The sequence below is a fragment of the Bos taurus genome, chromosome 18 (genome assembly GCF_002263795.3).
Source record: "Bos taurus isolate L1 Dominette 01449 registration number 42190680 breed Hereford chromosome 18, ARS-UCD2.0, whole genome shotgun sequence".
NCBI classification, from domain to species: domain Eukaryota; kingdom Metazoa; phylum Chordata; class Mammalia; order Artiodactyla; family Bovidae; genus Bos; species Bos taurus.
The window spans coordinates 17,967,921-17,995,480 of NC_037345.1; the positions used below are offsets into that span (position 1 = coordinate 17,967,921).

The following is a 27,560-nucleotide window of genomic DNA, read 5'->3' on the forward strand; positions in this document are numbered from 1 at the left end:
GAGGACTGTGGCCGCGGAGGATCCCTCGGTCACACCCTCACATTCATTTACATAGTTATTCATTCTTTCAACAAACCTTTTTACTAAATACCCTGCTAGGTGAGAGCCGCCTTGTTTGTCACTAGGAAGTCGGCAGTAAAATAACCCGGATCCAGGGCCCAAGCCAGGGTATGGTCTGGGTAGTGAGGGAGCATCAGAATCATGGAGTCTGTGGCTGGACCGTCCTCCCAAAAGCGCAGACACACACTGGCACACGCCAGGTGGGGTCCTGTTCTGGCTTCATTGTTCCAGGAGGCATCCCTGGCTCAACAGGGCCCCACAATAGGCATGCGTACGAATCATGTGCACACACACATATGCACATGCAGACACACACACACACACACACACACACACACACTGGTGTGTCCCTTCCTGGTCAGGATTTCTTCTCCAGGTCGTGGTTCTGTTTTCTGTCCCTTGGTCTGAGACCCTGCTTGGTGTCCCTTTGATGCCCACCCACCGCAGAGTCAAGTAGAAAAGACCAGCGATGCTTAAACATGCTGGGTGCCTGGTGGCATGGAAAACTCTGCCTGCGAGGCAATAAGAGACTGCTCTGCACCCCCTGAGATGCACGGGCGTGGGCTGGAGAGGATTTCTCCGCACTGCTGGTCATTATGGGCTGCCCCTCCTGTGCTCCCGCCACGCTGATGACAAAGCATCTCTAAAGTCCTGGCACCTCGCCTGGTCCTTCGCACGTGCCCCATTCGTGCTAGCCCCTGCTTAGGGGGATGGCAAGGCAGGCGGCGAGCCCTTATGGGCTGAGAGGGGCTGGCTCCTCGGTTTGAATCCTGGTTCTGCCACTTACTAGCCATGTGACCTTGACCTCTGGGGTACTTGGGGTGGAGGGAGCAGCAATAACCAAGCCCACATCCTAAGATGCCCTGAGGCCTCAGGAGATAGTTTAAGTGTAGTTATTGCAGACTGGCTAAGAGGACGTGCTCCATACACCCCACAGACGGTGTTCATGATGCTCTGGGAGTGTCATGAGCTCTGGGAGCAAGGGGCCGTTTGCTCCTGCTGGTACCCCCATGGCACCAAGAGGGCTGGCGAGATCTCAGGACCACTCCGGAGAAGGCAGCACCTTGGACAGTCCTATCCCTGGAGCAGCAGGGTCTGATAAAGGCCCTCTCTTCATGGCCCCCTCCCCGCAGCCCCCTGGCTACAACTTCTGCACCCACAATCCACTGCTTTCCCTCCCGCCAGGGAACAGTCGGATGTCTGGTGAGGTGGGGAACCTCACAGAGACTTTGTAAGGAAGGGAGGAGGCGTGTCCTCTCCCGGTCATTCACGCACCCCTTCCAACAGTTGTTCACAGAGGCCCTGGACACACAGAGTTGGGGGAGCCCCAGCCTCTTCCTTGAGGAGCTCACAGCTCCACAGTGTGGCAGGGGCCTGAACTCAAAGAGCCTCACTCCCAAAGTGCACAGCAGAAGTCCCAGGGCTTAGCCTCACATCCCCATGGCAGATGTAAGGGTGCAGGGACACAGCCCCGCACCCGAGAACATCCCACCTGCCCACTCACCCAGCCCCACCTGCAGATCACAGCTGGCCTCACCTTGACCACATCACTTGCCTCTGGTTGGGGAAGAGGCTGTGATCCGTCCCCTTTCTCCCCACCGATGGGCCAGTCCCTGGTGGCTTCCGACCCAGTAGCTCTCACAAGGCTGGCTTTACAAAGAGCAGACTTCAGGAGCGGGGATCAAGTCCAAGAACCTGCCTTAGCCACGGGAAGATTCGTTTCCAGGAAAAAGGTAGATCCTTCGGGCTAATGCTGCAGGCCTGTTCAGGCTAAGAGAGGTTCTGGTATTGGTTCATTTAGCAAACATGGAGCCTGGCCGTGTGCAGTGGACAGAGACAGAGGAGACAGAGTGAGGTGTATCCTGGCCTTCTACCAGCTCATGGCTGAAGGATGGAGAGCTGATTTCTGATTGGGAGGAGTTTAACGAGAAAGCTGGCCTCCAAGCTGCCCTTTTGAGGATTGCTTAGGTTAGGATTTGCATTAGTGCGAGCGCGTGTGTGTGCGTGTGTGTGTGGGCACGTGCTCACTTTCCAGGGAGATGGGACCACTCAGACAAAGGCTGATGGTGTGAAGGATCCTGACAACAATCACAGCTAAGCCTCACGGCAACCCCGGGGACTAAGTACTCTCTATCCCTATTTCACAGATGAGAAAACTGAGGCACAGCATGGAGGTCCCACAGCTGGTAATGGCGGTGCGGGGGCTGCACCCGTGCAGTTTGTATACAGAGCCCACTCTTCAGCAGAGCCCTCGTCTGTCTGCAAAATGTGAAAAGTGCAGCATATGTTGGGGGAACAATGAATAATTCAGCTTGGCAGAAGCACAGGGCATGTGCCATGGAGACAAGCCTGGAAAGGAAGGCGGGGGCCTTATTGATGAGGTTCCTTGATGCCAGACGAGGCAGCTTGCCCTTAAATCTGGGCCATGGGGAGCCATCGAAGGTATTTGAGCTGTGGAGTTACACGAGAGTCAAGGAACAGGGAGCTGCACACACCTCCAGCCAGAAGGGTCCTCCGGTAGGACCTTCGTGCTCTCATCTCCCTCGGCCCTTCCCGTAACACCCCCTCCCGGCCCCTGGTACCCGCACGTATCTTTCCCTTCGGGCAGGGTTCAGGCGCAGGCAGCCCGCCTCCCTCTCCGCTGCGCATCACCTAGGCAGCCCCTCTCTGCTAGTGAGCACTTATTTTTAGAAGCGTTTGACAATCGTCCAAGGGTCTAAGACGAACAGATGGCCTGTCTTAAAGGCTCGTATGTTCGCTAGTTTGCACTTCTGACAAACGGTAAGCGCACTCGAGAGCACGCCATAAACAGAGCTGAATGAATACTCAGAACACAATTTAGCTAATGCACGTCATGAAAATTAGGAGTGAGTGATGGCCGAGGTTCCCTCTAAATGCCTGCCCGGTGACGCAGTCGCTCTCCTGGGGGCCCCAGCTCTGACGTGTCTGCGCCCCACTTCCCCCGCTCCCGGCCCACCTTTCTGGCTGACAGCTGCCCGTCTGCACAGAGGGCGTGGAGAGGTTCGCTGGTGTGGAAGGGACACCATTCAGCATCAGGAGGGTCCAGAGTGAAGCTGGTGACCCGCCAGTCTAAGACAAAGCCCGAGATGTCCTACAAGGCCCAGGCAGCCCCTCCGTGCGTGGGGACGTGTGTGGGGCTTCCCTGGCCCTGCCTCCCAGACAGCCAGACGGGCTGTCGTCTGCCACTCCGGAACAGCGGGAAGTGAGCGTCGCACCCGTTTATCTGGGGAAGTCTGTCTCTCATGTGACTGCCTCAATTCATCCAGATCTCCTGGCATGGAGGGGGATTCCAGCTTCCGGGGAACAGTGGGGTTAGCTTTCCGGGGAGGGGAGTCTGCCACTTTCTGGCAGAACCCCGAACAGGAGCAGTTTTGCGGACCTCAAGTCACCTGGGGGCATGTGAGAAAGAGCCTTTGACCTTTGCTGCTGCTCATATCCCCAAAGGAGCTGAACGTCTACTTTCTTTCATCCTCTCCACTGCTCTAAGGACCTCAGGTGGGCAAGAGAGCACCCCCTCTAAACCTTTCTCTCCAGCACCCAGGACCCAAGAGCCCGAAGCAGGGAGCGTGACCAACAACCAGTCCCAGGAGCGGGAAAAATATCTTCGAGTGAAAATGTGGGAGAAAATGTTGTTGTGAAAAAGAAGAAGAAGAAGAAAAAAAAAAAGCCCAATGAACTCCCAAGGGGTCAGGTTCTATACGGCTGTGCTTTGGAAATAAAACCCACTGGAGAATAGATTATTAGCAGGGAACTGAAGCCTTCTATTAGGAACTCAGCCCGTAAACAGGCTCCCATTCAGAGTCACCCAACAAAACAAGGGAGCTAATAATACCTGCCCAGAGGGCCCGCAGGCTCCGGGGAGCTGCACTTCAGCATGCAAATGGGCCCAGCTGGTCTGTTTGTGAGCACAGAATCACAGGCAAGCCACTAGACTTTTACCAAGCAGCTGTGCAAGGGAAAACGAGGGTTTATGGCCGTGTCATGGGCAGAGGAAGGTGAAATCTCTCCAGGGCTGTTTACCAATCCGCCTCTCCTCGGCGACAAGCCTGACCCCCCGAGTCCGGAGTTAATGTGGCTGCCACTCTTGCTGCTTCTCGAAAGGGAGGTGGGGTCCCTCGGGGGCCGGGTACCCAGCACACTCTGGGACCAAGGGCTGAGAACCGAGGGTTTCGGCCATAACACGCCGGGTGGCCACGATTTCCCTGCGTGTGGACTCGGGCCCCTCCCAGGTGGGGACACTACGCTGGCCTGACCCTGGTCACCGGGAAGTCCACGCTAAACACAGCCAAGCGCCTGCTTGGAACGAGCTCCTGGGGTTCATCTCAAATACGAATGAGGCACAGCCCCCTGCCCGCAGAGAGTCTGAGTCGGGTGTCTGAACGATAGGATTGTGCCCTGCTGGAGCAAGGCGGGAATCGGGTCACGCAGGCCACCAGAGTGTGAGGAGAGGCGTAGGCAGCAGCGCTGACGCTCCGTTAAAAATGGCACGGGGGGGCTTCCCTGGTGGCCCAGCGGTTAAGAATCCGCCTTGCAGTGCCGGGGTTGAGGGTTCGATCTCTGGTGGGGGAAGTAAGATCCCACATGCCTTGGGGAAACTAAGCCCACGCCTCGCAACTACTGAGCCTGTGCACCCAAACTGGAGAGCCCGCCTGACACAACGAGGAGCCCCGTGCAGCAACTAAGAACCAAGGCAGCCAGATAAAGAAAAGAAAACATATATATATAAAAAAAAAAGGTGTGTGAAGAGTGGGCTCCCAAGACCACGAGAGGGAAGGGTGTTCTCCTCCTCCCCAAGAGCACGTCTGCTGGTCTTAGTGATGGTCAAAGAAGACCACACACCACGCACACGGAACACCCTATTAGTGGGCTCCAAGCTCACAGTTAGATCTTCCCTGTAGCTCAGAAGGTAAAGAATCTGCCTACAATGCAGGAGACCTGGGTTCGATCCCTGGGTCAGGAAGATCCTTTGGAGAAGGGAATGGCAATCCAGTATGCTTGCCTGCAGAATCCCATGGACAGAGGAGCCTGGCGGGCTACAGTTTGTGGGGTCGCAAAGAGTCGGACAGGACTGAGCGACTAACACTGCTACTGCTAAACTCACAGTAAGAGTTAATAAACTGAAACACAGAGGCTGATGTTGGGGAGACATGGCTGTGTGGGTAGGGCTCCCTGACCATGCACAGCCACGCCCGGACTGGACCGCAGCCTGCTGCTCAGGGTGCTGTGAGGTCCACCAGCAAGCCGGCCAGGTGCAAAGCTGTAAGGCACGGCGAGCACTGTGCCCTCCCAGCAACCCCAGCCTCACCGGAAAGAGCCAGCCCTCGTGGGCTCCGGGCAATTGCGGTCCTGTGGGAATGCAGGCCCAGTGTGGCCAGCATGTCTGGTTCTGTGGGAAAAACTGAAAAATGGGAGATTTTTAAAAAATATATACAAAACATCTCAATGTGTAAAGCATGATCACCCAATGAAAACATGTCTGCAGGTCACATCTGGCCCCCAGGGCTGCCAGCTTGAGGCTGCTGGTATTCTGAGAGGCCCTCCAGACACCTGAGGTGTCTCCCGGTACACGGAGTGGCTGATGCCCAGGGCAGTGGGGAGGGCAGGCAGTGCTATTAGGTGGCACGTGGCCCATCATTAGGATGGAGGACAGAAGAGGAAGCTCTGCTGAGGCCGGCACAGTCCCCCAGGTCCTGGGTACCGCTGCTACATGGGTGCCTTCCAGGGGCGCAGCCTGAGGGTTTCCAGGTATGCCAGGTGGGAGCAAGTCTGGGAAACCCGCCTTCCCTAGGGTCACATTTTGAAGTGCTAAAATGTCCATCTTTCCAGGCAGCCCCTCCCTCAAGCACTCTGAGAGAACAGCACCAGTTTGCCATGGCGTTCAAGAGTCTTGACGATAATCCCCCTCGTACCTCCCTTTCTTCTAAAGAAGTTGAGAATCATCCCAGCCATCACCCACTGTGCCTCATGGGAAAGGAGAGGGCCAGGCATCATGGGGGGACTGCCCTTGGGGGCACTTATGAGCTCAGTATGGTATGATGGGCTGCTCTGCCCACCCCCAAACACACACACTCATGGATGCCCTGCAGTCACACATCCAGGGAGAGGGGAAGTGGGAGATCTCTGCATGATCCCCCACTGGGTTCCAAACACACACACACAGGTACCCCCAAATGAAATGCACACAGATACACACGTGTGTGCATGCATGCTGTCACTTCAGTCGTGTCTGACTCTTTGTGACCCTGTGGACTATAGCCCACCAGGCTCCTCTGTCCATGGGATTTTCCAGGCAAGAATACTGGAGTGGGTTTCCATGTCCTCCTCCAGGGGATCTTCCCGATCCAGGGATCAAGCCCACATCTCCTGTATCTCCTACACTGCAGGCAGAGTCTTTACCGCTGAGCCATCAGGGAAGCCCACAGATACACACACACTCATGGACAGCCACACACATACAGTCTCACAGGTACACCACAGTCACACACATTCATGAACACCATCCAATCCCAGTGTGCTGGTGTGAACACATACATACACACACACACACACACACATACACACACACACACACAGAGACATTACGCTGACAACATGCTGAAAATGGTTCAGGGTCGGTTATTGTTATTTTGGTTTTTTGTCTCCTCACATAGGTGGCTCAGATGGTAAAGAATCTGCCTGCAATACAGGAGACTCGGCTTCAATCCCTGGGTTGGGAAGATCCCCTGGAGAAGGGAATGGCAACCCACTGCAGTATTCTTGCCTGGAGAATCCCATGGACAGAGGGGTCGCAGAGTCGGCCGTGGCCGAAGCGATTAACACATAGCGCAGCTGACCCGCCCTGACTCACACCACTTCGGGGACACACCTGTCAGCCCCCACTTGCCAGTGGCCCTGGTTTCCACTCTGGCTCCCTCTTCATGGCAGTGGGATGCTGGGAGAATAAAGAGCTGTGAGAGGCACGTCCCAAATTCTCTCTTCCGGGGAGCAGGGAGGCGAGATCTCTGCTTAACTCCCAGTGGGTTCCAACCACACCCAGAAGAAATCCAGGCCCTGGACCCCAGGCCTGACAGTCCTACAAGGTCTGGCGCCTGCTGGCCCTGAGGCCTCAACTGCCTTCTCCCAGCTCCCCAAGCAGGCCACGCTCTTTCCCTGCTCAGCCCTCCTGGCAGCCACTCCACGGCCCCGAGGCTCCCTCCTGTCTCCCTAAGCTCCTCTGCCTCTGACTTCTGCGCCCTGGGAAAGCCCTTCCTGCCCACGTGATGAGAGACCCCTGTTTTGGTTCAGCTCTGCACCTGCACAGGTATCCCTCTAGCACTTTCCTCAACCTGCCATGACCAGGCTGCTTCCCTGGCCCTCCCTAGGCTGTGGGCTGCAGGCAGGGACCCTGTCTCTCCCTTCTCTGCTGGGCGGTGTCAGCTCCAAGCCTGTGTTTGCTAAAAATGCAGTAAGAACAGCCAGTGAGAGACGGTAGTGAGGCGAAGCCTCCACTGACAGGGTCAGGGAGAGGAGAAGACGCAAGGCTGCTCCTCTTTCCCGTGTCCCCAGCCCCGCCCAGGGCATGTTATACTTTTCCCTTAGAAGTTGGGGGATCCTTTGAAGACACTGCGCTAAGTGCAACGAGCTGGTCACAGAAGGACAAAGACGGCATGACTCACTTCTATGAGGTTCCGAGAGACAGGAAGGAGGATGGTGGTTTCCAGGGGCTGCAGGAGGACGGAGGGGAGTCACTCACTCACGGGGACACGGTTTCCGTTTGGGGAGATGGAAAAGAACTGTGGATGGTGGTGATAGTTCACAGAAGGTACTTACTGCCACTGAACTGTCTACCTAAAAACGGGCAAGGACTTTCCTGGTAGTCTGGCGGTAAAGAATCTGCCTGCCGAAGGAGGGGACACAGGTTCGAAACCTGGTCAGGGAAGACCCACATGCCACGGAGCCACTAAGCCCGTGCACTAACTATGAAGCCTGTGCTTTAGAGCCCATGCTCCAGAACAAGAGAGGCCACCGCCATCAGAAGCCCGTGAACAACAGCAAAGAGCAGTCCCCGTTCACCCACAGCAATGAAGACCCCGCACAGCTGGAAAAAAAAAAGTGGTTAAAATGATAAATTTTATGTAAGTGTATTTTATGTTGTGTGTTAGTCGCTCAGTTGTGTCCAACTCTTTGCAACCCCATGGACTGTGGCCCGCCAGGCTCCTCTGTCCATGGGATTCTCCAAGGAAAAATACTGGACTGGGTTGCCATCTCCTTCTCCAGGGGATCTTCCCAACCCAGGGATTGAACCCATGTCCCCTGCATTGGCAGGCAGGTTCTTTACCACTAGCGCCACCTGGGAAGCCCCGAGTGTATTTCACCACAATCTTTTCAGAAAATGAGTGGGATCTTATTTTGTAAACAGGCAGATTGGAAGTGTGAGATTTTGCATTCTACAGCTAAGATGCCAGGGCTGATCCTGAGCTGTAACCCTCACCTATTTGGTTCTAGGTTGGAGGCTGGAACTTGCATGGATTGTAGCAGTGGGATGCAGCCTGTAGAGGCCTCAGCTGGAGCTGCAGCATCTAGGGGACACATCACTGGCCAACATAGCTGCAAGACCAAGGCCTTTTCCACCCCCATGGTGCACAGGGGTTCGTCTGCAGTGCCCTATGGCTACCACCAGTGGCCTGGCTCCAGGGGCCAGATCGCAGGACAGAGTACCTTGTGAGACCTGTAGACCTTCATGCCCTGAGCCACACTGCAGACAGGCTTCCCGTGCAGTCACCGCCAAGTCCAAAGGACTGGGGCACTGACAATTTTCAAACCCTGCTGGATGGACGTGTTCCTCTGCTCCTTTAGTGAGGGAGATGGGAAGCCGAGAATGAGGTACGCCTATGGCATACTTTGCCATGTTGGGGGAAAAAGAGTGGGGGAGAATTTTTCCTTGTAATTTTTTTCTGAAATCAATTTGATGAGCAAACTCAGCTCCATAGATAGTCATCATATTTTACAAGCCCAAAAATCAGGACAAATAGCCAACAGTTGGGACAAAATACTTGAAATCAGGACTGTTCTGGAAAATCTAGGTCACACGGTCACTAATTATACAGAACATGTATGTTCAGGTCCCTTAACTAACCCAGTGTTTTCAGGTCTTATAAATGGTATTTTAAAACTTTGATCATATCCATTTCGTCTTTCTTCCAAACCTTGGCTAACAGGAAAACTTTCCTGCATCCTCAAAATTTCTGGAAGATTAACCCCTGCAGAGGGAAAGCTATCCTGGCAGATTATTCTGAGGGTGGTCCTCCTTGGAAAGCATGGCTTATCATCCCCCGCAAATGGTTTCCAGAGCCACATGGCCCAGCCTCTCGCCTACAGACCCCCAGGCTGTAGGGCCAGAAGTTCTGAAGATGGACCTAATTTGCTGTGATGAATTGTGTGCATGCACCAGCGATCAAAACTGCAGCTGAGACCGATTATATTTAATGATCTCAAAGGTTCTTATGAAAACACTTGGGGGTATATCCTCATCCATTTGGAGAGGATGTCCAGTCTGGCACAAAGCAGAGGGGTAAGGGTGACCTTTACTGACCTAGAAAGGCAGGGCTCCTTGGGATCTGGGCCTGCTGACGAGGTGGATGAACACTGTGGCCCAGCTTGCAAGGCCTCGTCTGCCCTTGTATACACTCAGCTTCCAACCGAACTGTGGGCATATCATCACTGCCCACACACAAAGTGGCTCTGCTCTTGATCTTGTAGGTCAGCCTTTTGCCTTCCCTTCCACCACCAGAACTTGCTGATTTCCACGAGGCAAACCAAGGACCGTCTAGATCCCCAGTCTGTCCTGTTCCTCTCAACTCATCAGAGGGGTGTGTGTGCGTGTGTGCATGTGTGTGTGTGTTGGGGGGGAACACGCCCAGCTCTAGGGTGAGAGGAGGGATGGAGAGCAGTTAAGCATGGAATTAAGAGCATATGAGAAAGGTGTCATGCTGCTGCTACTGCTAAGTCACTTCAGTTGTGTCCAACTCTGTGCGACCCCATAGACGGCAGCCCACCAGGCTCCGCCATACCTGGGATTCTCTAGGCAAGAATACTGGAGTGGGTTGCCATTTCCTTCTCCAATGCATGAGAGTGAAAAGTGAAAGTGAAGTTGCTCAGTCCTGTATGACTCTTTGAGACTCCATGGACTGCAGCCTAACAGGCTCCTCCATCCATTGGATTTTCCAGGCAAGAGTACTGGAGTGGGTTGCCATTGCCTTCTCCGAAACGTGTCATGAAAGCTGTGTAATTCCTAGCACTTAGCACTCAGTACTGATGGCTGGCCGGCTGGATGTGCAGCTAGATGGAAGGAGAAATGGATGGTGCATGAGTGGGTGAATGATAAATGCATGGATATATGGATGGATGAATGGACAAATGTGCAGATGAGTGGATGGGAGGAGAAAGAGGAGGGCAGAGACAAATAAGCGGGAAGGAGGGAGAAGGATTGGAGTTCAAACTCTGCTTTAGCCACCTAATATATGGATATGACCCAAGGCAAGTCACTTCACTTAAGCACCTATATACTCATCTGAAAAATGGGACAAACAGCATCTACCTCATAGCCTTGTTATGAGTTTCAAATTAGGTAATATATAGAAAAGTGCTTACAATATGTGAAATGGTACACAGATGTCTAATATTATCACAGTTACTACTAATCACAAGGGTTTGCCATCGCTGTCAACATCAAAGCATGGATGAGCCCACGTTTTTGAGCTGGCAGCTTCAGAAAGGATGGGGAAACTGAGATGGGCCATAGAGGTGCAGCTACTGACCTGTGTGTCCACATCTGGGTTTAGGAGGGGCCAGTCACTGAGCTGCAGAGCAGGGAGCCCCACTTGCCTCCCTGTTCAAACACCCAAAGGCAGGTGGGTGGAAGACATCCCCTCTCCCACCTCAGGCCCACTTCTCCCAGCTTTATTGCCCTTTCCCAGCCTCAGTTTTCAGGTCTGCAAAATGGTGAGAGTGAAGAATGCTTCAAGTGGTTCCCAGCTGTTGAGGCACCAATGAGATATTTGCAAACTGTGAAGTGCTGCTCCAGGGCCCCAAACTCAGAGCCCGGGTGGGTAATGAACCAGGTGAGGCTGACCACGTGGGGGGTGGTATTGAACCAGAACTCACATTCCCGTGTCTAAAGAGGGCAGCTGATTGTTGCCATGCAGGACTGTGGTCCAGGGGCTGTCAGTTCTCATTTGCAGAAAAATCAAGAAATCTAGCAATTTAGTGTGGCAGTAAAGAGACAGAATCTGGGGCCGGTGGCCTCGGTCCAGCACTGACGAGCTCTGTGGCCTCGGAGTTAGTTAACTTCTCGGCGCCTCAGCTCAGTTATCTTAATAATAGAGGCATTGTGAGGATTCAATGTCTCAATGTATAGAAGTGCTAAGAACACTGACTGGCATGTAATAAGGACTATATTAATGTTAACCACTGTAATTATAGGAAATCTGAATTTTGAAACATAGACAACCCTTTCAGTTCAGTTCAGTCAGTCAGTCATGTCTGACTCTTTGTGACCCCATGGACTGCAGCACACCAGGCTTCCCTGTCCATCACCAGCTCCTGGAGTTTACTCAAACTCATGTCCATTGAGTTGGTGATGCCATCCAACCATCTCATCCTCTGTCATTCCCTTCTCCTCCTCTTTCAATCTTTCCCAGCATCTGGGTCTTTTCCAGTGAGTCAGTTCTTTGCATCAGGTGGCCAAAGGATTGGCGTTTCAGTGTCAGCATCAGTCCTTCCAATGAATATTCAGGACTGATTTCCTTTAGGATGGACTGTTTTGATCCCCTTACAGTCCAAGGGACTCTCAAGAGTCTTCTCCAACACCACACTTCAAAAGCATCAATTCTTTGGTGCTCAGCTTTCGTTACAGTCCAACTCGCACATCCATACATGACCACTGGAAAAACCGTAGCTTTGACTAGACAGACCTTTGTTGGCAAAGTAATGTCTCTGCTTTTTAATATGCTGCCTAGGCTGGTCATAGCTTTTCTTCCAAGGAGCAAGTGTCTTTTAATTTCATGGTGGCAGTCACCATCTGCAGTGATTTTGGAACCCAAAAAATAAAGTCTGTCACTGTTTCCATTGTTTCCCCATCTATTTCCCATGAAGTGATGGGACTAGATGCCATGATCTTCGTTTTCTGAATGTTGAGTTTTAAGCCAACTTTTTCACTCTCCTCTTTCACTTTCATCAAGAGGCTCTTTAGTTCCTCTTCACTTTCTGTCATAAGGGTGGTGTCATCTGCATATGTGAGGTTATTGATATTTGTCCCAGAAATCTTGATTCCAGCTTGTGCTTCATCCAGCCTGGCATTTAGCATGATGTACTCTGCATGTAAGTCAAATAGGCAGGGTGACAATATACAGCCTTGACATACTCCTTTTCCTATTTGGAACCAATCTGCTGTTCCATGTTCAGTTCTAACTGTTGCCTCTTGACCTGCATACAGATTTCTCAGGAGGCAGGTAAGGTGGTCTGGTATTCCCATCTCTTGAAGAATTTTCCACAGTTTGTTGTGATCCACATAGTCAAAGGCTTTTATAGTCAATAAAGCAGAAGTAGATCTTTTTCTGGAACTCTCTTGCTTTTTCAATAATCCAGTGGATGTTGGCAATTTGATCTCTGGTTTCTCTACCTTTTCTAAATCCTGTTTGCACATCTAGAAGTTCACAGTTCATGTACTGTTGAAGCCTGACTTGGAGAATTTTGAGCATTACTTTGCTAGCATGTGAGATGAATGCAATTGTGCACTAGTTTGAGCATTCTTTGGCATTGCCTTTCTTTGGGATTGGAATGAAAACTGACCTTTTCCAGTCCTATGGCCACTGCTGAGTTTTCCAAATTTGCTAGCATATTGAGTGCAGCACTTTAACAGCATCATCTTTTAGGTCAACTGGAATTTTATCACCTCCACTAGTTTTGTTCGTGGTGATGCTTTCTAAGGCTCACTTGACTTCACATTCCAGGATCTCTGGCTCTAGGTGAGTGATCACACCGTCTGGTTATCTGGGTCATAAAGATCTTTTTTGTATAGTTCTATGTATTCTTGCCACCTCTTCTTAATATCCTCTGCTTCTGTTAGGTCCATACCATTTCTGTCCTTTACTGTGCCCTTTAAAGTCTCCAAAATCCCAGGGCCATGGGCTATGAGTTTTCACCCTCCACTCTGTAAAAATGTTCAACGTTACCATGATAATGACATTTCCTTTTATGTGAGGGGAGGCTGGATGGGACCCCTCTCCGTCATTCTGATGAGAATGAAGGGGCTGGTATGCTCCCATTGGGAACCCCAGTCCCTCTCTCAGACAATTTCAGCATCTTGGTTCCTCCTTACCCTCTGCCATGCTTCCTACCAAAGGCATATTTTATCTATTCTAAAACCCCAGAGAGTATAAGATGCTCCCATATTTGATATATCACAACAAGCAAACAAAAAAAAGACCAGTTACACTATGACACCCGAGTGAGGTATTCCAATGTAAGAGATGTTATAATGAGAAAAGCTGTGCATCTTAAAATGTGTCAGTGGAATGTGGTAACAATGACCATATGTTGAGTGCCTGCTATGTGCCAAAACTGGGCTGCCTGGTCTTCATACATTATCTTCACATGTCTCCATTGTCCCCATTCTACCAGGGCTCAGAAAGGCCAAGTAGGGATTTCCCTGATGGTCCAGTGGTTAGAACTCCACACTTTGACTGCCAAGGGCCCGGGCTCAATCTCCAGTTGGGAAATTAAGATCCTGCAAGCCACGCATCACAACAAAAAAAACAAAACAAAAAATGAACACAACCGAAAGGCAAAGCAGCTTGCTAAGTGATGCAGCTGGCTGAGCCCACATGGCTTGGTCCTAAGGCTGCCTCCTCCCGGCTCACTGTCCCCTGCCCGCCCCGCTCTGGCCCTGATGCCGCTGAGCAGGAAAACGGAACTGGACCCGCACCAGCTCTGGCCCCTACATATCACAGCACACAAGAGAATCCCCTGGCGCCCCTGGACGAGCCCCAGGCGGTCCATGCTTGATTCTGCCTAAACTCCAGAAGCAGAGCTAGTGGGGCCACATTCATTATTGACACAGCAAAATTAATTTCTGCTGTCTCCTCCCTTTCCCCCCACGCCCGGCCCCCGCCCTTCACCTCTCCTGTGAGCGCTGACGCGCGGCTGCTGACTGGTGCTCCTGAAATGCCAACTTGCATTTCTCATCATTAATTTCTTTCTAAATGTCATTAGTAATTGTTCCTGCTCGACCAAAGAGCGCAATCCAGGCTTCCGCCGAGAGCACCAGTTCTCATCTTTCCGCTGGAGGGGGCTGAACAACTCCCCCACCGCCGTCAGACACCCAGACCCTGGCATCCTGGCAGGGGGCAGCCAGCCCACTCCCAACAGGTAGAGTGGACAAACCGAGGTATTGAGACAAAGCAGGCCTCATTTTTAACAAGTGTGGGGCTTTGCAATGGCAGAGAGCCTCCCACAGTATTCGGGCAGCAGTTCAACACTCAGGCGCCACAGCCAGACTGCCTGGGTTCAAATCCCACTACTGCTGACTGTGCCTCAGTCTTCCCTCTGCAAAATGGGGGCAGCAGCATTGGCCTCAAAGGATCATCCTAAGGATAAAACAGGATGATCAGTGCAAAGGGCTCCCCGCAGTGCCTGGGGTTGTTGCTGTTTCTATTTTTCTCCACTCCTCCCCGCCCCTCGGGTTCTGCTCTGCCACCTAGTAGCTCTGTGACACAGTATGAAGCCTCCCATCTGCAAAGTGGGGCAGTGACTTCACGGTCCAGGAGAGGCATATTGGCCCACTGTCCGGTGAGTGATGGTGAATCTCAGAGGGGAGGTCATATGCCAAGGTCACAGGGACCTTGAAGAAGCAGTTGAGATTCGTGCCCCCTGTGCCCCAGGCCCTGTGTCTTAGAGGACGTCGAGCGCCTCTAAGTCAATGAGGGGGCAGGGCTCTGTACGGTGCCAACCTCTGGGGGTCTTGGACCAACATGGCACCCACTGTTCTTTGCATTTTTGTTTCTAAGAAACTGAAGGCATTTGGTCCCGGCTGGGAGAGGGCTGGTGAGGGGCTGGGCTTACGACACACACAATGGCTGCTGGCCTCAGCTCCTGGCAGCTCCCCCACACCCATCTGTCGCCATGGCATGGTGCCCCTCGAAAGTTGGTTGGCCCCCCGCCCTAGGGCATGAATGACAGGCTCCGATGGGCAGACGGGCAGCCCGAGGCCGATTCCAAGTGCCATCTCTGCCCGGAGCCAGGCCTCCGGGGCACCCCCCCACCGCCCAGTCCCCACCTGGGCCGCCACACACTCCATCGCTCATGCAGACAGAGCCCCGGGGCCACGAGGGCATCCGAGCACAGCCAAGCCTGACTCCTCCTGGGCCTGCCGCTCCCTTGCTCCTCTTTGCAGTGACCACGGCAACCACAGCACCCCCTCCCAGAGCAAGGCATCCACGGGCTCCAGTCACCCACTGGCAACCTCCGAGTCACCTTCTGGAACTCTGGCCTCCTGGGACGTGAGGCCTACGCCCAGCACCCAGCACCCAGAGGCCTGCACTGCCCCAACCTCGGGGCCCAGAGCATAGTCACTAGGGCCAGCCTGCCTGTGTTCACAGCCCTGCAACTCCAGCAGCCGTGTGACCAAGGGAGCCTCGGTTTACCCCTTGATGCTGTGAGGGTCATAAGATGCCACACTCGAGGGGACACTGAGAGGCCTCAAAAGACCGTACGTGTGAAGAGATGGAGTCAGGCCCCCCGACAACACTCAGGTAGTCTGCCTCGTTTTGCCTACGGTGGAGTGAGGGGCTCAGGCCTGTGTCCGGGCGTCAGAAGGACAAGGATGAGTCACTGCCCACCCCTCAGTCTTCTCCAGACGCAGATCCTAGATCTGCACACACGGCCCCTCAGGAGGCTCAGTCACCCCAAGGGGCGGCCGCGGTGACAGAGGACGACGATGTGCAGGCAAGGTCTTGCGCCACCCAGGAGTAAAAAACCAAGAGACACAGACAGGCCTGCAGACACGGAGAGGAAGGGGCCACGCTCGGGCCTCCTGCGATGTCACGTGGGGCCAGCTGGGGTTCCGCAGGGCGCGGCAGTCCTGCTGTGAGACTCACACACGGCACGACTGCGGTGACGCCGTGCTCTAGTGCATATATTACACTAGGTTACCCCGTGAATGTGGATCCCGTACTCTGTCCGTCTGGCCTCATCAGTTCCCTATTTCTCTCTGGGCAGCGCTTGAGAGACGTAGGCCTTTGTGTATCCCTAGAATGTGTACACACCTGGCACATAGTAGGTGCTCAGCAAACCTCGTGGGCTGCACTGAGCGCATCCACGCATGACGGGCTGAAGGAAAGAGCCGTGAAGGAGTGAACCGAAGCCCACAGGTCACGACAGTGACAACAACGTGGCTGATGCTCAGCAAACCTGGACTCGGACCAGACCTGGGGCTGAAGGCCTTTCGGGCGCTGTCATTGCCCGCCCCATTCGCTGAGGCCCAGAGAGGGTCAGTGACTTCTCAGGGTCACAGGGCCACTCGGTAGTGGGGCTGGGGTTTGCAGCCAGGCTCTGTGGGCACCACTGCACCACATCGCCAAGGTGAATAGAAATCGGGCTGTGCTGGGCTCTGGTTTCCTGCCCTAGTGGGGAAGGCAGGGCTCATACCCTAAATGTGCCGTAATTACCGACAGGAAGCTTTATATTCTAAGTGCTCAGCAAGTGCTTTTCTGAAGAACTGTCCATCCTCACAAAACCCGAGGCAGTAGGTCCCACGCCATTGTACAGACAAGGCCACGGTACAAACCACTGTACAGCTGAGGCCAGCAAGGGGCAAGTGTCTGCAATAGGAGACAACGGAGGAGGGGCAACCCGGGAAGGGCTCCAAGGCCTGCAACAGGCACTCGCTGCCTGGGACCACGGCTGGGTGTCACTGGCACCTCCCTCTCACTCCCCTGGCCAAGCCCAGCCAGGCCCTGCTCTCTGTGTAGTGGTGGCTGGCATAGACGGGCCGTCTTTTAAAACAGGAAGGAGGAAGATGCTGCTGCTCGCGGAAAGCTCAAAGAGTCAAATGCTAAGTATATGCCTAGAGCACTTTCAGTTTTTAATTATTATTAGTTATAATTATCTGGCTAGATCTGATAGCAGCAGTGCAAAGAGGCAAGGAAACTGGCTCCTTGGTTACCCATCTTATAAGGACCAGGGATTTTAAAAATGGGCTCCTAGAATCTGCAGTTGCAGTTCTTCTTTTACTCCTTTCGTTATGTGTGTTCTCTTCCCTTTGTTCCCTACTTTCCAGGAGCTAAAAACAAATATGGTGAAACATATGGTGGGTGGATGGATGGATGGATGGATGGCAGGCAGAAAGAGGCTTCGCCCTCCCCAAACTCACATTAGAGAGGGAAGTCAGGTGTAGACATGCAAAGGGATCGGGGAGTTAAATGCAGGGTTGGAGAAGTCCAAGGAGGGAGAATCAGGGATGGCTTCTCAGAGAACGGACCACTTGGACTGGGGCCCCGAAGACTCAGAAGGGAAGGGCGTTCAAGCAGAAGGCTCGGCGGTGCATTGCATCACAGAAGCTGAGAAAAGCACGGCCAGAAGAGTGAAGCAAGAGGGGGCCTTACTCCTCTCCAGCCTGAGTGCCCTTTTCTCTGTTCCTCAGACTCCCCAAATCTGTCCATGCCTCTGAGCCTTTGCACTGGCTGTTCCCTTCCCCGGATATTCCTCCAGCTCTTCCCCCGACTGGTTCCTTCTCAACCTCCAGGACTCAGTGGATATGCCAGCCTTCCTTGACCCCTGATCTGATTTTTCAGCCGTCAGTCCCTCCTCCTTGCCCCAACACACACACACACACACACACACACACACACACTTCACTTTCTGTCCCAAAGCAGTATTTTACTGTCTTCAAAATTCTGCAATCTGGAACGACCTTGTTCACATATTTACTGACTTATCATTGGTATCTCTTGCAGAACGTCAGCTTCGCGAGCATAGGGACCTATGTACCCATTCACAGCCGCAGCCCAAGCCCCCATGATGATGACTATAACGGGTACTCAGTAAATGTCTGTGAAATGGAATGAAGGAAAAGGTCAGTCAGTGTTCATAAGGAGGGGTCCCCCTGGGGCTCAGACCATGCCCTTGGCTCACAGACACGTCCCCCTGGCTGGGTACCAGGATTCCGTCTGGTAGGACCCAGCTGGCCCCGTCGGAAGGGCTCCAGGTTGCTAGTTAGAATACCTAGCTCTGCTTTTAATCAATTGTAATCATTTAGCTGGAAGCGGCGTGATTAGGCACACACAAGCAAACAGCGTGAGCTAATCCTTTAAATGTGCCCGCTCAACGCCAGGCTGGCCGCTTTGCTGCTGCGGGCCAGCTTGGGATGTGCTTCCTGCAGCCCCAGGCTTTTGTTGGTGACAGAGTCTAGATTCCAGGGCACAGGGCAGGCCCGCCACTCCCCAGTCCTGGCCCCACCACAGAGGTCTGGGATGTCAGACATCCCAGCATCAGAGACCTTTCTCCGGCTCAGCCTCCTGTGACAGCACCCGGCAAAGCTGCATGAGTGTGAAGATGCATCACAGGAAGCGTGAGAGCTTGTGAGGTTCCTCTCCCCAAACCTGGCCCCCATTCTTCCTCTCTCCCTAAGCCTGGCCTGAGCTGACTGCTCATTGCGAGAAAATTTGCAGGCTCTTGGCCTCAAGCTGCAGCCTTGCAAACATGGCTACATAGGACTGGCTCCGCAGAACAGTCCCCAGGGTGCTTCCGCTGGGGCCCACCCACGAGCAGGTTCTTCTGCATCCCCTGTTACTGCTATTTGTGCTACCTGCTTGGCCCAACTACTAAAATAGTTTCTGGGTCCCCTGACACAAGGCTTTTTATAGTTCAGCACCGCAGGCCTCATTTAAATCTATTAGCTCATATAAATGGCAATTCATTTAAACTTTGGAGGATTTCTGTTTGCCTTGGTGGCGAAGACAATTTGTCTGTGGCTCTGCCATGGGCAAATGACCCTGGGCAAATCATTTAACCTCTAGGAGTCTCAGTTTCCACATCAGTCAATGGGGAGAAGGACCCCAGTGAAGACAGTCCACGCAAGACGCTTAGAAGAGGGCCTGGCCCACACTAGGCATCCACCCAGGGGGCGACTGTTATAACTACTTCCTGGCCAGTTCTGCAAGGAGCCTGTCCACCTGTCAGAGGCCTGCTGTGTATGGCTGGGAATCGGTGATCCCCCTTACAGACCCCCTTGGTGATAACGAAGACTGAGATGCAGTGAGGCTCTCAGGATGGCGAGAAGGAGGTGCCGTCTCTGCCAGTGTCTGTGAGCAGAGAGGTGTCTGCGGGGATCAGAGACAGCTGGGCTGGGCGGGCGGAGTGCACCTCTCCCCTCAGGTCAGCTCACCCCTGGCAAAGGGCCCACAGGGCCCCAGGCCTTCATCTGCTGAGGCCTGAGGCTGGAAACGCAAGGCCAACAGCCTTGACATTTTTGGGGTGTGTGGTTTACAGGCTTATCTCACGTCCCCAACCAAATCTGCACGCCTCCCTCCACTGAGCCCCAGCACAGCTGAGGAAAGTGTCCAGAGAAAAGGTCCAGGCCAAAGGCGCTTGGAAACATGTAGAAAGCGGGAAGTGATGGCCCAGCCTCAGGCCCCCACTCTGTGCCCTTGCCCCCTCGCCTCCCTGCTCTGCACCCAGCAACTCCCACGGCCCAGTGCCCGTGGCCTTGAGACTTGGCTGGGTGTCACAGAGGGAAAGATCTAGTCTCACTTTATTCCACCTCAGACCAGAAATCATGAAATCACAGCAAAGCCCAAACAGAGGGGACCCTACCAAGTCATCTGAACCTCAAATGGCTAATGCTAACTATACTACTAGTAAATGACAACAGTAACAGGCAGGTGTGCCAAGGGCTTTACAACACAACCATGAGTTAGCAAGAACTATTAATACCCACATTACAGATAAAGAAACTGAGGGCCACAGCTGATAAATGACGGAGTTCAGTTCAGTCGCTCAGCTGTGTCCGACTCTTTTTGACCCCATGGACTGCAGCACGGCAGGTTTCCCTGTCCATCACCAACTCCTGGAGCTTGCTCAAACTCGTGTCCATGAAATCATTGATGCCATCCAACCATCTCATCCTCTGTCATCCCTTTCTCCTCCTCCCTTCAGTCTTTCTCAACATCAGGTCTTTTCCGTCAGAGTTCTTCGCATCAGGTGGCCAAAGTATTGGAGTTTCAGCTTCAGCATCAGTCCTTCCAATGAATATTCAGGACTGATTCCCTTTAGGATGGACTGGTTGGATCTCCTTGCAGTCCAAGAGACTCTCAAGAGTCTTCTCCAACGCCACACTTCAAAAGCATCAAGTCTTTGGTGCTCAGCCTTCTTTATGGTCCAACTCTCACATCCATACATGACTACTGGAAAAACCATAGCTGTGACTAGACAGACCTTTGTCAGTAAAGTCATGTCTCTGCATTTTAATATGCCGTCTAGGTTTGTCATGGAGAAGGCAATGGCACCCCACCCCAGTACTCTCACCTGGAAAATTCCATGGATGGAGGAACCTGGTGGGCTGCAGTCCATGGGATTGCTAAGAGTCGGACACAACTGAGTGACTTCACTCTCATTTTTCCTTTCATGCATTGGAGAAGGAAATGGCAACCCACTCCAGTGTTCTTGCCTGGAGAATCCCAGGGACGGCGGAGCCTGGTGGGCTGCCGTCTATGAGGTCGCACAGAGTCGGACACGACTGAAGCGGCTTAGCAGCAGCAGCTGGGTTTGTCATAGCTTTTCTTCCAAGGGGCAAGCATCTTTTAATTTCATGGCTGCAGTCACCATCTCTAAGGCTTCAAATGCATAGCGACTCTCACAAAGTCTGTGCTCCCTGCCTGCCCCCCTGCAGCATTTGAGACAAGTGCTCTGTTTGCACACCTCCACTGACAGGCGCCTCAGCACCTTCCATTTATTCCATGTGTAGACAGTTTGCCCACATCGTGGGCCTCTGTGTGTCTACCTGCCCAGCTCCCCTTCCCCTGCTGGTGCTCATCATCGGCCCCACAGGGCCACAGTTCACCGGAGCAGGACTGGACAGCACACCTGAGCACAACCACCAGACTTCCACTCCAGGAATCTGTAACTTGTTGTCTGCACACTGGCTGTTAGCTGCAGTCACCATTTCTGGCTTAGCTGGGTGTTCCTTCTGGCTACTTGTGTTAACGAAATCTGCACACTAAAGCCCCTCTGTTGAAATACCCAGGTGTGTCTGTCTCAGCAGACAGGACAGGAGGAAGTGCTGACCACCTCCTTCCACGTGTAGAGGAGCCTGGAGAGTCAGCAGTAGAGAGAGAACACGCTCCAAGCCAGCAAGATGCAGAGGCAAGTGTCACTGCCTTGATCAAGGGCACTTGGTTCTTGGGAACAGGACCGCTGAAAACTCAATGGCGCTTCCTGCTCTTGGCATTCACAGTCACGCCCACGGCTCTACAATTTCATTCCCATCTTGCTCGAGCTAACCCCAGAGAGTGATGCCTGAATCATGACTGTCAGAGAAGAAAATCTTCATCCAGAGTCTCCGCCCACTACTGAAAGTCTGGGGGCCACCAGAAGCATGCTGAGCACCCCTCATTCTGGCAGAGCTTACAACACTTGAAGGCAACTGTCCCCACACTCCCCCAGCAGTCCAGTCAAGCCTTGTCCTGGTGAATTATCCCTTGAAAGCTCCTTGAAGCCAGGCCGCATGCTCACAGCCTAGCACTCGGCCTGGCTGAGCGGGGCACGCGTGCTTGTGTGTGCGTTTGTGTGTTTAGATGAACCTTGTTCAGGCTTCCTCGTTTCTTTCCCCCAGCCCCAGCCCCTAGCCACTACTGGTCTGTTTTCTATTCCCATATTTTTGCCTTTTTCCACAGCATCATGTATACAGAATCACACAGTATGGAGCCTTTTGAGTCTGGTTCAACATGCAGTTCATACATGTTGTTATATGTAAGAGCAGATGCCTTTTATTGCTGAGTAGTAGTCCACAGTATGAATAGATACCTGTCTGCTCACTTACCAGGGAAGGGATCATTGGGGTGTTCCAGTTTGGGGCCATTATAAATAAAGTTTCACATCAGTCATGTAGAGGTTTCTAGATGGGTATGTTTTCAAGTTCTCTGGGATAAACACCGAGCAGTAGCCTTGCTAGGTCACAGGTTAACTGTATGTTTAACTTTGTAAGAAACTTACAAACTATTTTGCCACACGGCTGTACCATTTTGCATTCCCCCAGCAATTTAGGAAAGTTCTGGCTGCTCCTTCCTCTAGGCCCTGGCTGGCACTTGTCAGTTTTGGTTTTGTTTTGGTCATTCTACTAGGCGTATCATGGTATTATGTCATGGTTTTCACTTGCTCATCCCTAATTACTAACCGGGGCTTCCCAGGTGACGCAGAGATAAAGAATCCTCCTGCCAATGCAGGAGACGCAAGAGACACAGGTTCATTTCCTGGATTGGGAAGATCCCCTTGAGTAGGAAATGGCCGCCCACTCCAGTATTCTTGCCTGGAAAATTCCATGGACAGAGGAGCCTGGTGGGCTACAATCCATGAGGGTCACAAAGAGTTGGACATGACTGAACGAATGAGCACTCACGCAGTTATTAAATACTAACCATGTTGAACATCCTACATCTTTGGTGAAGGGTTGAAATTTTTTCTTTGTTGTTGTTGTTGATTTCCCCCCTCATTATTGAGTTTTGAGAGTTTTTTAAAAATATGTTCCAGATACAAGTATTTTATCATATATGTGATTTGCAAATATTTTCTCCCAGCTTGTGATTTTTCAGTCTCTTAATAGTCAGTGACTCTCAAAGGCTAAATTTCTTAAATTTGGGTTCAGGATATAAATCCAATAGTATCTCTTCCCTGCCTGGTTCCCCATCACAGTGGGGATCGAATTCAAATGCCTTTGCTGTCCTATGAACCTTGCTGAGACCTGGCCTCCACTCCCAGCTCCCTTTACCACCCCCCACCCCACTATGCTTCAGCTCCACATCACCTTCTGTCATCCCAGCAACACACCCAGCTCACAGTGGCTGCAGGGCCTTGCCACTCATGGCTATTTTCCACACACCCTCTCTCCCTCTCATCTTCCGGGCCTCACCTCAAATGCCACCTCCTCAGAGAGTAGCCCCTTCCTTACCACACTCACCAAGCTGTAACCAATCTCATACCCCATTATGCTCCAGCCAAAACCTGACTTTATTTTCTCCATGTCACTGACCACTGTTGGAAAGTGTCTATCAGCCCCCTCCAGAATGGAGGCCTTATGGGTGTTTCTCTGTCTCACCACCACTGTCCTGTTGGTTTCTAGATCTAGTGTCTGTACATAACAGACACTCCACCTCTCCGCCTGCATGCTCTGAACAAATAAAGAGCAATGTAAGTTCCCTCTCATGCATCTAATCAATGAATATGCCCTGGTTTGTCCAAAGCCCTTTAAATTAATCTCAGTCTTTGAGCAAAGCCAGGTAAACTCAGAATCAAATAGGACTTGCACCTCCCTCTTTCTGGCAACTGTGTTCCTATTAATGCAGCCCAAGAGAACACTCCCTTTGGAGGCAGACATTTCATTCTGACACAGACCAAGCCTTCCAGAGCCCAAAGCCACCTCTATATGCACAGCAGGAATTTTGCTCCAATAGTGAGAACAGTTCTAGATTTCATATCTTCCCAAGACCTCTCAGCCCAGAGTTGCTTGTGCCTCAAAACATCAGCTGCCCTGGGTCTCTCCATAGAACCAACATGACATACAGCCTGGGGAGCCAGTCAAGGCCTCAGCAAGGACCAGGCCCCATCTTCTGTTGCACCCCCAAACCGCCACATGTCACTCCAGGGAAATAACCCATGTGTCTGCCAGCTCCAGCTTCAGTGTAATGATGATGAAATTTTCAATGCCTGAAAAATTCTCCTCTCAAAAAACCAGAAAATTGCTCTTTGAGTTACTTAACGAAAGCCATTATTTGCATACATTTGGCGTTACTACAACACTTCCACATTTAAATGGTCTGTAATTAAAATCATTAATTGCAGAAAATAGTGACTCGTTAAGGCTATAATTTAGTGAGGTTCTCGGCATTTGAGGATCTGCCTTAAAGACCGACTGGGTGACCCAGGGAACCCCCAGCCCATACAAACCATTCTGGAGTCTGGGACGTCTGCAGCCCCAGGTGGGTGCAGTCAAAGCGAGACAAGACTTGAAACCAAAGCTCCCTACATCTCTGCATCGCAAAGCTGGTCTCTAGCACAGGGATGCTGATGAAGCTCGTAAAAGGCAGGACTGGGAAGTTTCTCTGGGGAAAACCTCTAAGCCAACGCATAAAACAGTCATCCCCCTTTTGGTGTTCAGGACAGTGTGGGGGAACCAGAGGGCTGAGTGAGCCCGAAGTTTAAGTAAATCACAGTTTATATGAGCTGGTGCATTTAAGAGAGGCCTGCCGTGTTGGGCTATGGGGCTTCCCAGGTGGCGCTAGTGGTAAAGAATCTGCCTGCCAATGCAGGAGACGTGGGTTCAATCCCTGGGTGGGGAAGATCCCCTGGAGAAGGGCATGGCAACCCACTCTTGCCTGGAGAATCCCATGGACAGAGGAGCCTGGCGGGCTACAGTCCAGGGTTGCAAAGAGTCAGGCACGACTGAAGCAACTTAGCGTGCACGCATGTGTTAGGCCATAAAAGGGTTCACTTGTGTGGGGACCTGGGCCCCATCTTGGAAGCTGGCCAGGCAGGTAAGGCAAGTGGAGGTAGGGTGCTGGGTGCTCAGCCCATGCACAAGCAAGGCTTCCCAGACAGACACTGATCAGGGCTGGTACCAGCCCGCTTGGTCAAATGAGAAGAGGGGCAGTTAGCTGTCCCCCCACAGGCTCAGCCCAGAGGTACACAGTTTGTGGATCAATGGGGAGACAGTGGTGGGGCCCTGGGTGGGGTTGCAACCTTGCTGGTGGTCATTTGGAAGTAGAATCCCCTTTGGGCCTGGGTCTGTAATTCTCCCCCACACTGAGATGGGATAAAGGCTGTGTGAGTAATAGAGGATTTAGAGGAACTCAGAAGGGCTGCCCAAAGGCGGAAAAGAAATAGGCTTTCCAGCAAACCATCTGGCACAGTTCAAGGTCAGAGGTCAGGCTTGTCAGCTCTGCCTGCCCAGCCCGGGTGCAGGGCCAGCCCATGGGAGCAGGACCCTAACTATCGGATGGTGAATCCCTCTTGTGCCCTCTGTGGGAGTATCTTCACTTTCTCTGGGCGATGGCTGTCAGGAGCCACATAGGCCTATCCGGGCCCGGCTGAGTGCAAGGGCTACAGCGTGGTGAAGTCGGCCACCCTGCAACAGGCATGGCTGCACCCCTTCAGCCCCAGAAAAGCTCCAGCAACATGATGACTCTGCCGTGACCGCAGCCCTGTCCCCCTCCCCTGGGGTGGGGGTGGGAGGGTAGCTGCTGAGTGCAGGACCACCATCTGTATGAGTGTGCAGGCAGCGTGTGTAGGGCGGGCAGATACTGTGGGCCTCGGTGTGCCCTAGTCCTTGGGGGCATGAGGAAGCCAGCCCTCCTCTTACAGACACTGGGGGTTCCCTCCCTCGCTCCTTTGAAATTGGGCATGGGCACGTGATGGGATCTGGTCAAGACAATGTGTGAATGAGATGTGAGTCATTTCCCAGTGAAGCTTTGAGAGCTGGCCTGCCAATTGTCATCTCCTCCCCTCCTGCCTCAGTGACCATGCAAACGTGATAGAAGATGGACCTGCCATGGGCTGAGGTCACTAACTACCGTGAGCAGAGTCCCTCCCAGGCCATCTGCCTGGATATGTAATGTGAGCAGCAAATAAATCTTTGTTACTTGAAGACAGAGCTAGGGGATATTTGTTACTGCAGCAGAACCTAACCTGCCTCCCACCTGAAAACCGTGTTATCCCCAGTAGGCGGTATTTCCACGCATCAGTGTGTACGTGTGGTATTTCTGTGGACGCCTGTGTGTTATTTCTTTTGGGGTGTGGTATGATGCTGTTGTGTGATGCGGTGCATTTGTGATGTTAACCAATGAAAATGATGTTTCTGTATGTATAGAAACGTGCTTTGTGTGTGTGATGCTATTATACGGTGTATATATGATTTTTCTCTGTGTGTGTCTGTATGTCTGGTATTTCTGGGATGGTGTATGGGCTCCCAGGTGTTATGAGAGTTTCTTGCAAAAACCAGTGGGTGAGAAGGTGGTTTCACCTGGACACAGATCTTGGTCCTTAAAAACCAGCAACAGGTGGGAAGGAGTCCCAGAGGACACTGAGGGAAATGGCTGTGGGTATCCAGGAAGGGCCACCAGAGCATCTTCCCTTCCCAAGGCCACCCTCTCAGCTACTATAGACCCTGGATGGATGGGGGGCAGGTGCTGAAGAAGCTGAGGGCTGTGTGCCACACTTGAGGGCCACATCAGCCTCGGGGACCCATGGCAAGTATCCCTTTCTCTGAGTTGGGGCTCAACCCGGCATCCACTGCTCACTTTTCTGGCTTTCCTGAGCACACTGCAGGTTCCAAGACACCAGATCCAGCTTCTGGATGCCCACACCCCCGGGACCCAGCCATGCAAGCTACACGGGCCACCAGCCACAGACCCAACGTTCAGGGAACATCATCACGGAACACCGGTGGGGAAATGAAACCCGAGAGGGCAGGGGATTTGCCACAGAAACACACAAAGGTTAAAAGCCTCTGGCTCGAGTTCCAGGCTCAGCAGCTTCAGTCCAGCTCTGCTCAGAATGCTGGCCCAGCAAGGCCAGGAGGCCACACCCGCCACCAGCCAGCCACGAGGGCAAGCACTGGCTCCAGACCCCCAAACACAAGTGCAGAGGGCCTGTTCTTTTTCGGTTAGGCTGTGGCTGAGTACAAGACCCCACCATCATGGATTCACCCCAAGACCCTCAGTGCCAGTGGAGGCCCCAAAGAGCACCAGGAGGGGTGTGTGCAGCGGGCAAGGGCACTCACCTGCAGCTCGGTCTGGAAGAAGAACTTCTGTGGGCACTGTGAGCAGTCGTAGATCTTGTCTTCCTGCCCGTGCACAGCAAAGATGTGCTGCTGCAACTTGTTGGCCTGGACGAAGACTGGACATGGACATGGTGTCAGGGGACACTGGGGACACCGGCCCGGCCACCCACAGCAGCTGTCCCACACCACTCGCAAGTGGGGACCACCCAGGCATGGACACAGGGGCCAACCTGTGGGCTATCTGGAGCATCACGGGCACCCACTGGAGAGGGCTCAAGCCAGTGAAGCTGAGCTCTGCCACTCACAGGCTGTGTAATATTGGACAAGTCACTTAACCTCTCTGGGCTTCTTTTCCTCATCTGAAAAACGGGGACCATTCAAGTAGGCAGCTCACTGGGGTAGCTGGGAGGATCAAATGGTTTAATCCTTGCAAAACACTTAGAAGATGGCCTGGCAC

General features: G+C 52.7%; 1 protein-coding gene across 3 annotated transcripts in view; it reads right to left on the reverse strand.

Annotated features, from left to right (window-relative positions):
- Nucleotides 1–27,560, reverse strand: part of ZNF423 (zinc finger protein 423) — a 345,848-nt gene that overhangs the window by 4,729 nt on the left and 313,559 nt on the right. For all 3 annotated transcript variants that reach the window (NM_001101893.1, XM_059876574.1, XM_015475722.3), the window contains 1 exon segment: nt 27,104–27,219. In NM_001101893.1, coding sequence (NP_001095363.1) covers nt 27,104–27,219 — 116 coding nt within the window.